At 36.6% G+C, this 10584-nt stretch overlaps 1 protein-coding gene across 1 annotated transcript; it reads left to right on the forward strand.

Annotated features, from left to right (window-relative positions):
• Positions 1–1440: 1440 nt before the first annotated feature.
• LOC116146093 (F-box protein SKIP23-like) lies at positions 1441–3062 on the forward strand. Its single transcript, XM_031431506.1, has 2 exons — positions 1441–2265; positions 2296–3062. Exons 1-2 carry the CDS (start codon positions 1498–1500, stop codon positions 2662–2664), a joined length of 1137 nt encoding a protein of 378 aa, XP_031287366.1. The 5' UTR covers positions 1441–1497; the 3' UTR covers positions 2665–3062.
• The last annotated feature ends 7522 nt before the right edge of the window (positions 3063–10584 follow it).

The raw sequence follows: 10584 nt of genomic DNA on the forward strand, positions 1-10584 counted from the left end.
TAGGACTAGGATAGTAGTTTCCTTCACCATTAAAATTGATGGGAAAGAAATATCTATCCATTGTAGTTGAAAAAAAAAATTGATGTAGAAGAAATAAAAAATTAAAGAAGGAGAATTGGAATATGGAAAATATGAAATATGAATTGAAAATTGCAAAAACTAATAAAAATTAAAATAAGAGCAAATTGATAACAAAGAGATTAAAAGAATAATTGAGAGATTAGAGATTAGAGAATAATTGAGAGATTAGAGATTAGAGAGAATGAGAGAATTTGAGTTGTGAGAAAATATGAGGGTTTATGGCCAATTTATAGAAAAAAATGGAAAAAAATGACGAAAAAGACCCCTCTAACTGCTATAAAACGACTATATTTCAAGGGTAAAAAGGGAATTTGAAAAAAAATTAAATTTGTTTTTTTTTTTTGGCCAACCCGCGGGTCAACCCGGCAGGTTAGCGGTCCTTTCTCCAGAAAGGACAAAATAGCAACCCGCGGGTCACCGGGTTGCCATATATCAAACCGACCCGTCCGGGGGTTGCATGCTGGTTGGGTTCAACCCGGCCCGCCTTATTTGCGGTCCGGGTTGAACCCTCTTTAATGCGGGCTGGGTTAGGGTTGGCCCGCCTAACTCGGCCCATTTGTTCCACCTTTACTCCAAATAGCTAGTGCAAGAAAAGATGAAGTCCAACTCTATATATGGAAATTAATATGTGACCTAGAGTCTTAGCCCAATTCTGATTGAGCTCACGCTTAGAATACCTTGGGAACTGTCTATTCTATGAGTTGGGTCATCTCCCGAGTTAAACTGAACTGGATCCGACATATATATATATATATATATATATATATGTGTGTGTGTGTGTGTGTGTGTGTGTGTGTGAAGTAGTTGTTAGAAATGATATAAATAGATGATTTGGACAAATATCATTTCTAACAACTACTTCTCACATAATTCTAGACAAATATCATTTCTAACAACTACTTCTCACATAATTCTAGACAAATATCATTTCTAACAACTACTTCTCACATAATTCTATATATATATATATATAAGGTCAACATCAAATTACTTTGAAAATGAAGTAAATAAATCATAATTTTCTATATCGTAGAAATATATAGAATTATGTGAGATAGTTGTTAGAAATGATATTTGTCCAAATCTTTCTGATCTTATTTCTCTAGAAAAATTATTTTAGATGGAATTATTAACTCATCTTATAAGTAATTTTTGACTTCTTCACACATAATTGAACTCAACTTGTGAAAAAAATACTATCATTAATCATCTTTTTGACTATTAATTGTACCCATAAACGACTCGTTTAAAACGAGGAATTGATGTATTATTTGATCCCATTTTGATCCTAAACACTTTTGATTCTAAAACCCCTTTATATTTTCTGTAATCTGTATTCTATCAACTTCGCCATTGCCAACACAAGTCTCAAACTTCAGCTCTTTCCTCAAGTTTTCTTCTTCTTTCTTTTAAATCATGGACACCATTATAACCGATTGGTGCAGACTTCCAGGACACTTACTGGCTTTGATTGCAACACATCTCCACTCGCCAGATGACCTCCATCGTTTCCGCGCTGTTTGTAAGTCATTTCGGTCGTCTATCCCTCCAACAAAACCCTTATCTCCAAGCTCCGATCTCAAAATCTCTTTACCTACTAACCCACTTCCACGCTCCCGTGGCCGATGCGTACTCACTGAGTCCATTGTTTATGCAATCCAGCCCCTTTCTCTAATCTCCAATTCTGAGCCAACCACAAAAACATGGTTATTGAGGGTGCAGAAACTGAATTCTGGCAAACTCCAAGTTCAGGATCCGCTATGCAGACTCCGTTTTGAAGACTTGTCCGACAAGTTACCAAATTCTTTGAACTTGCTTGCTTATCGGGTCATGGAAATTGCTAAAGCCTACCAACTTGAATTAGTTTCTCCTCGTAAGCGTAGGTCCTTCTTTTCAGATGATAGTCGAAGGACATTTTTCAGAAAAGTGGTTGTTTCGACTTGCTATGATGAGACCAATGAAGAGTTCACGATTTTGGTGTTGTATGCTTTGGGGAAGCTCGTTATGTGGAGAAATGTAGATAAGAAATGGACTTATATAAACATTACTTATCAAAGTATTGCTGATATTATTTATCATAATAATAAATTCTATGTTTTGGTCTCCACGGGGCTGATTATAAGTGTAGATTCTACGTCTTTGAACAATACTATTGAAGTTGCAGGTCCACCAGAGTTACAGAATTGGAATTTTGGGCTTCGGTAATTGTTAAAGTCATTTCAGGATTTGTTTTTGATTGATAAATACCGAACATACCAAAATAATCATGGTTACGAAGTTGAGCGGGTTGATTTCAACGTTTTCAAGCTTGATGAAGAGAAACATGAGTGGGTTCGGATGAAGAAGGGATTGGAAGATAGAGTGTTGTTTGTAGGTGAGAATTGTTCGTTCTCTGTTCCTGCTGAAGAGTTCTCTGGATGTAAGGGTAATTGTATTTATTTCAGTGACGATGATGTGATCTGTTGCAGTAGTGAAAATCATCCTGGAATGAATGCTAAGGTGGTTTACTTGGATGAAGGTTTTGCTTTTCCTGACGTTTCCGGGATTTTTTGGCCTCCACCAACTTGGTTGGAGTACCCTTAATTGGAGCTCGATCGGCTAGTTATTTCTGTGTGCAAGTGTTTTCTCTACTGAGTTGTTAAAATTTTGCAATTAAAAAGTCATCTTAGCACTTTCATTACGTACTCTTTTACAAATTTTAGGAACAAAATCTCCATGGATTATTTGATCGACTACAAAGTGTTAACTCGAAAAATAGTAGTATAGGGTTCAGTAAATAGATGTTATCCTAAGATCCATTACTTGTAACCTCAAAGAGTCAAATAAGTCACAAATGTGATAAATGGTTAGTTTGTGAGACTCAAACACAAAGACTTGTGGATAACTTACTCAAATGACTAAAGTTTAGTCGTCTAGCCACAAGGCTAGTTCGTGCCTTTATTGTGTTCTCTATCTTTGTATCTCTAAAAATTACCGCAAAAGCAAATGTGTGTTTACTTAAGAATCCGAAGTTGTCTTACTTGGATAGTTTTTTATTGGTTTTCTCAAAAGTAATTCCATTTTATGAATTTACTTATCCACAAGCAATGAAAGCTTAAAGAATCGCAAAGATTATAGAAACCTCTTCAGTCTTCATAGATAACTTTGAATTTGTTTTCAGTCTCAAGGTACAAAAAACTATATTTTGTTTACCAATTCATGGTAATGTGGGTTTTAATTTCTGAGCATATACACAGATTATGAATTACCTACACAGATATGTGAACCAAGTTGAACTTTTCAATTCTGTTATTTAGGGCATTAGGCATTAAATTTTTACAGCCTAAAAATGTGTTTTGGAGATTCATAAAGCTGTAGAAACTTATATCAGATAGAAATCTTATCTCGGTTGAGTTTTGAATGCCCAATTACTTCTCTAGTTCAAATTCTTATTGTGTCAAGAACTTGTGTGTCACTTCTCTGTCCCTAAATATCTGTAACTTTGCTAAACCAGATGCCTTGGAATGTGCTTAGATATAGGAACCTTACTAGATCACTTTAAGTGAATAGCAATGAAACTCGGGTTTCTTTCAATCCACTTATTCTTGCTAGCACACAAACTCCCCTCAAGTCATAATAAGCAAAATTTCCCTAATTTTGATTCCTCAATACCTCTATCACAAGATATAGAGAGTACAAATCTATTACAATTGTGAGAAGATTCTAAAATTTTTAACTTGAAAACTAAAGGGTGAAGTGAACGATTAGACGTTGGATTTGATTAACCTATTTTCTGAGCTAGGGTCTCTGGGTGCTTGCTTACACTTGGTCCGGATATGAATTAGTGTAGATAATATTGTCAACAAATTTATAATCCATTCCAGCCAACCACTCGAGCATCGACTGAGAAAGAATCAATTCTAGAGTTATTGATAATGTCCTGAATCATTTATTATTATTATTATTATTATTATTATTATTATTTTGGGTGTGTAGGCTTCAAATAGTATGCCCTATCATACGCTTGCTGCCCTTGGATTATGGTTTATGGACATCCTTGGACAAGAAACCATGATCCCGGGCTTAACTTATTATTATCCTAGTAAAGCCAAACCAAGTCCACTACCATGTTGCTCGTCAGAAATTGCAGAATTTTCCGAATTCAAAAGTACGCTCCAATTCCAAAAATACCCTCCTATTGTACTCCAGTTTCATTTCTTAACCTCAAAATCTCACCTACTCACTCTCGGCTTTTCCAAAATTCTCTACTTCTTCTTCTTCATCTTGCTCTTCTCGTTTTCTGGTTTTCGTCTATCATAACTTGTTTGCTTTGCCAAACCATGGAGATGGAGCAGAGTGACCTGGCCACACACGATTCTTCCACTCATCCCGAAGATATCCTCATTGATATGGCCAAAAGTCTCCACTCAGTTGACGATACTCTACGTTTTCGGGCTGTTTGTGACACGTTTCGCTCTCTAGTCTCACCTCCCTTGAGAAACCTAATTCCAAAATCAGCTCGACGGAGCTCATTTCCGGCCCCCTCAACCCTGAAAATAACAGCCGCACTCAGCAAACCAGGCGGATCGCCGCACCTGCCAACCACTTTTAACTCACCTTGTCGACGATTTACCCCGTCTAAACACGTCACTCTTTCTCCAACCCACTGGAAACGACGCAAAGGTGGATGATCAAAATCGAGCACATGAACTCCGGCGAAGTCCGGCCGAAGGATCCACTATGAGGATATCGTTACCAAAATGTCTCAACTTGTCGGATTATCAGATTAAAGAACTAACAAGTGTATCAACTTGAACCAGTCCATAAGTCCAAAAGTGGAAGCAGATTGTTTCGTAGTGAAATGTTTTTGGGGAAAAAAAAAAAAAAAAAGAGCACACTTTTTTCGTTAAAGTTGTGGCTTCTACGGCTCCTGACATCAGTTATCTGTTATGGCTATTCATCCTGCGGGTAAACCGTTTGGTTGGAAAATCGGAGATAAAAGTTTAACTGACATATACTTACCTTGGTCATGATAATTATGAAGATATAATTTATCATTACAGAAAATTCTATGTTTTGGATTATATGAGTGTTAGGGCAAGAAAACGCCCTTTGCCCAAACAAGGTAACACTCCTGACAAAGAAGAAAGCCTAGGCCTAGTCCCAATGTGGCCCAAGCTAGAATTCCGCAGATGAGGCCTATCCGATATGAAGTGCAGTAGGTCCATACCATTTGGACCCAGGCCTCTTGATTCTAGCACACCTTCTGGGTTCACTGTCAATTCGAAGCTCACAGTCACCTACGGATTACACTCCTACTTGAACTCTGATAAGGAAGTTGACTACTATCCCAATTCCTCCAAGGTCTATATCCGAGTCATGTTCGAACTCCTTTTCACACTAGGATGAGGAGGCCAATGGTTACACCTTTTGGGGGAACGATTACTACGAGAACTCCTAATCCCACCAGGATTGGGAAGTCATACAGTCACTATTTAAGCAGAGGTCAGCCCTCTCACAAGGGACACATTATATTACACCTTCAAACCTTAGAGTTCCCGCTTGAGAACTTCGCATTACAGCCGTAGTCACAGTCCCCGACTAGATTTCTAGTAGCCTTTTTTCTCCCTAGCTCTCACTAAATTAGCCTCGCTTAGCCTTGCTAACTTAAGTGTCACCACCCCGATGTTTTCCGTCTACTTCACACCTGTTTTCTCACGTAAACAGGTGCAGTAGATCGCTAGTGGCCTTAACCTCATGGGATCAATCCCTCTTTCCGCAACGGTAGATTTTTGCATCTACAATGAGTAATACTTTAATATGGATAAGAATATCCCTATTAGTCGATATTACTTGGTGAAGTCCTGTGAGGACTTGTTTTTGGTTTTCCAATACTGGGCATACGAAGATAGCCGGATGTATTTTGAGGCTTTCAAGCTTGACGAAAAGAGAAATGAGTGGGTTCCGGTGGTGGATGAGCTGGAGGATACAGTGTTTTTTGCTGGTGATGATTGTTCGTTCGCTGTTTTGGCTAAAGATTATAGTATACATATGAATCTTTAACTATGATGCTATAGTTATATTCAGAAAAATTACTCGTATATATGATCTTATTTTTATGTTCTCTGACAGGCTATTCGCAAGTGTACGAAATCGTGCAAGTAGTAAAACTCGAGTAAACGAGTATCGAATCCCAAGGGAACTACCTACCAAGTACCAAACTAATCTATTTTATTGCTATTTGATTAAACTGAATTTTAAGAATGAATTTAATGAAAAAGTAAATAAACTAACAACTAAAAATTAAGTACTGAATAAAAGTAGAACTTGTAAACACTTTGAAGTAAAAATCAATATGACTAAACCTAGGGCATAGATTTCACACCAATTTAATTCTATGCATTGACATTTGTTGTTAACCTAATCGAGTGTATTCTAAAAGCCAAATCCCCTATTATTCCACTAACTCTCTCTCGAGCAATTAGCAAATTAACCCTTAAACAAAACCCAAGATATCTCTAAATTGGATTAGGAGCTAAGAGATCATTAAGCTTATGGAATTTACCGGAGCCTCACAGATCGCGGTAACCTATCTCTAGCGTTCGCTCAACTATGGTTTTATTAAAGACAAATCAGGTTTCATCTCTCCGATCTCAACCTAACCCTTGAAATCATTCAACCCTCGGGCCCTTGAGAATTGAAAGCATTAGCATAGTAATAAAACTCAGAATTATAAACTCAGTAAGATTAACAAACATTCAAGTCAAAACATATTCATAAATCGGGCTACATCTTAGCCTAGACAAGAAATTAGTTATAATGAAAATAACAAAACCACATTCTCATTAATGACATCAATTTGAGAAAAAGATAAACTTCTCTACGGTAAACGAGAGCTTTCAGGATCCCGATCTCCAAATTGGTAGCCGTCTCTTCTTCTCTCCAAAGTCCCCTTCTAACTTCTTCAAGACTCTCTTTATATCCTTAGGGTTCTGGGTCGCGCTTAGGAAAAATATTAGAAAACTTGGCCCATTCAGATTCGAATTAGGATAATGAATTAACACAAACCCGCGACCCATCGCCGCGGCGGTAAGAATGACGCCGCGGCGATCGTTTCTATCCAAAGAACCTGTAAACTTCAGAATTAGATAAAGTAATAACATGAACATTGTAGCTCTTTGAAAAGCTTTCCAACGCACCAGAATGTCAAATTACGACTTCTACAGCTCAAGTATGATAGAAACATCGAGGCATACTCATGATGAAGAATTTCCAGATTTTCCGTACATCTTCGACGTACCACAACTCCCTCATTTCGATCATGATTCTTGTGCCGTTTGTCTACGTGTCGTGAATCCTATCGATATCATTCTTTTCCCTTCAACAACCTGTTTGAGCCTGAAAACACTTAAAGTGCACCCGTGACCCATAAATGGTATTTATGAAAGAAATAATCCAAATTCCACACTTTAAGCACATTTTCCATAAATAAACCAATTAAATCACAACAAAATATCAACATTCAAGCTCTATCACACCCCAACAGCTTTTTGCTAGTCCCTAGCAAAATAAGCGATAAAATAAGTCTCTAAACTTGAAAATAAAACAACCAATTAAAACCTATATCTAAACTATCCTAAACCACTTTCGTAGATTGACACGATTGCATTAACGTATGCAACAAGCCTTTAAACCCTAGGTGGCCTAGTTGACGAGTTGTAGTCTCGGGAGGGTTTCCAGCGATGATCCCACAACATCCGCGCTAAAATTATCCTAAACTCCAAAAGTAACAAAAACATAAACATAAAAAGAATACACTAACAAAAGGTCTTGGATCAATTCATAAAGATGTCTCAAAATGCATATAAACAAAATAAATAGATTAATTAAAAATCACCTAAAACTCACAGACAATGCAAACATCAATTTCATTTTCGTTATCGACCCTAGAACATCCATACAACCACAAAATTAGTTACAAATCGGATGGTGTTATGCACACATTATAAAAAAAATTTTGATCTCAGTATTCGGGTTATGACTTATATGTGAATCATGGAATCAAACTCTATAGGCTCGCTTTTCAAACCACTCTCCATAATGTAGAATTTCACATCACCTGGGATCATAGGTCTTTGTAAAGGTTGTAACTTTAGGCCAGGGTAGGGTCCAAGGAAATGATATGAAAACAAAGTAAGAAACTCATTTTCCTCATGCAACTCTAAAATCAAATCGACAATCCACTTCTTCTAACCACCAACCATGTATCCACTAATTTACACCCCTCAAACTTACATCTTTTTTTTTTTTTTTTTTTTTTTTTTTTTTTTTTTTTTTTTTAACAACAATCATACCAAAATGGGCGAGGGAGATGCGTCTAAGGTGTACGTGGGTTGTATACCAGAGGTTGCCAAGTACTGCTAGGAGTTTTAAGGCGGGTTCTGGTTTCCAGCCGAAATACCCTTAAACTAGTCAAATTTTTTTTTTTTTTTTTTTTTTACACACAGCAAGGCTGAAACATGCACATCCCCACTGATTTTACAAACACTTCGCAACCCCCAATCAATTTCTTTGCACACATGGGTTGTGACAACCACACTTTCTTACCAAAACTCGTAATAAGTTGAAGAACAATAAAGTCTCTTAATGATAAACGGGTAGGATTGTGTTTTATGCTCAAAATCGGATAGGGTAAACATTAGTTCAAAGAACGAAAGAAACAAGGCAAAATTGTGTTTAAAAAGGCTCAAAGGTAACTAGCGATGACAAAAACAAGGGTTGGCTTGAAAGGCTCAACGGCTCAAAAACAGCCTAAATCATCCTAAGTGATGTGAATTCTAGGATTTCGCCTTGAGGATTATCAAATGAGTTCTAGAGTTTGTTGAACACAATAAAATTCATGAAAACTTTATAAATAACACGTCTCTAAGTAGGTGATTGAACCACTTTCAATCCACAATTCACTAGGGTCTCAACTCCATGTCATTAATATTCGCACACATCCGTAAGCAAAGGTAAAAATTAATTTCCTCCATTCGTTCTATGTTATTGCAATCACATTCTTCATAGCATATGACTTCATCCAAGAGACAAAAACAAAGCTGCTCAATTTAATTTCTAATTCCTACCCCCAACGAAAAAAATCAACATTGTCCCAATGTTAAGTGTAATACCCCGTATTTTTTTAATGGAGTTTTTAAATTTTATTTTGTGATTCTGGGGTAAAGTGTAATAATTTGAAAGTTTTTGGGAGTACAAGGTAATAGTCGAAATAAGTGAGGACTAAATTGAAAATTTTCAGATATTTTGATGAACAGTGATCATTCAATGAAAGAAAAAAAAAGGGAAGAAGAAGAAAAGAAAAGAGAGAAAAGGAAGAAAGAAAAGAGAGAAGAGAGAAAGAAGAGAAGAGAAGGAGAGGAAGAAGGAAAGAAAGAAAAGAAAAAGATGGGAGAGAAAGATGAAACCAAGAATAGAGGGAGAGAGGAGATAGGAGACCGCGGAGGTGGCTACAAAAGGGGCGTCGGTGAGCAAAACTCGGTGATCGGAGAGTGGAGGAAGATAGAGCAAAGGGAGGTAGTAAAGCTTGATATTTCCTCTTTTGGTGATTTATGATGAGGAGCTCTCTTGGATTGTTTTGTCTATGATTTGGTAAATTCATGAAAACAAAACTAAAATAGGAGATTGATTTAATAATTTGGTGTGGGTAGAACATAGAGGTTGTTTCTAAACAAAAATGGGTTAAAGATAGATTTTTGAGTAAGGGTTATTGTACAGAAATCTGACCCTATGGACTCCGAAAATTTCTGTATGTTTGGGTTTTGTTTGAAGCCGAATTTTGGATATGTTGTTGTTGTAGACTTCTTGAGGAGTGTTTAGAAATTTATTTCACTTAAAAATTCGAAGGATTGAATTTTATGGATTTTTGAAGTTGCCTTGTGAATCCTGGAATTTCGTTTCTGCCAGAACATGTATTTTGGAAAGTGATTTGATGCATCTATTCTTATCCAAATTGAGTGATTTTAAATCTTGTGAATCCTATGTGTGTCTAGTTAATTTTGGAGAGTTTATGAGGTTTGGATTAAGGGCTGAATTGTTATGAATTTTTCAAGTCAGTACCTCAATTTTGGAAACAGGGGACAGATTTGAAGAGTTGAAAGGAAATTGTGTTTTAAATGTTGTTGATTCTGGAATGACTTGAGAAAATTATGGGAACAACTTATGTGTCTCTAGAACGCTGTTAAAATATGGCTTAAAAATGATAAATAAAATTTTTAAGAAAAATCTGAGAGCGACCGATGTCGATTATGAGACAGTTTTGTTAAGCAGAAGTATGTTAATCTTTTGGTGTGTGAAGTGTCCAATGATTTTAATTTGAGGCGTTACCTTATGGGACTTATGTATGGAGGATTTATTGAATTTTGTACATAGGGAGGCAAGCGGGGGCATTATTAGAAGATTCAGTCATTTTTTCGGCATAAGGGTGAGCTTCAACGGTGAGTGGTTTTAGTAACAACTTTCCTT

This window comes from Pistacia vera, unplaced genomic scaffold (assembly GCF_008641045.1).
Source record: "Pistacia vera cultivar Batoury unplaced genomic scaffold, PisVer_v2 Contig471, whole genome shotgun sequence".
NCBI lineage: Eukaryota > Viridiplantae > Streptophyta > Magnoliopsida > Sapindales > Anacardiaceae > Pistacia > Pistacia vera.

What these genes read in the sequence shown, in the direction of transcription:
- LOC116146093 (XM_031431506.1), top strand. Translation starts at nt 1,498, where the DNA reads ATGGACACCATTATAACCGATTGGTGCAGACTTCCAGGACACTTACTG. An exon ending in GTCCACCAGAGTTACAGAAT is followed by an intron (nt 2,266 to 2,295) that starts TGGAATTTTGGG and finishes TAATTGTTAAAG; the next exon opens with TCATTTCAGGATTTGTTTTT.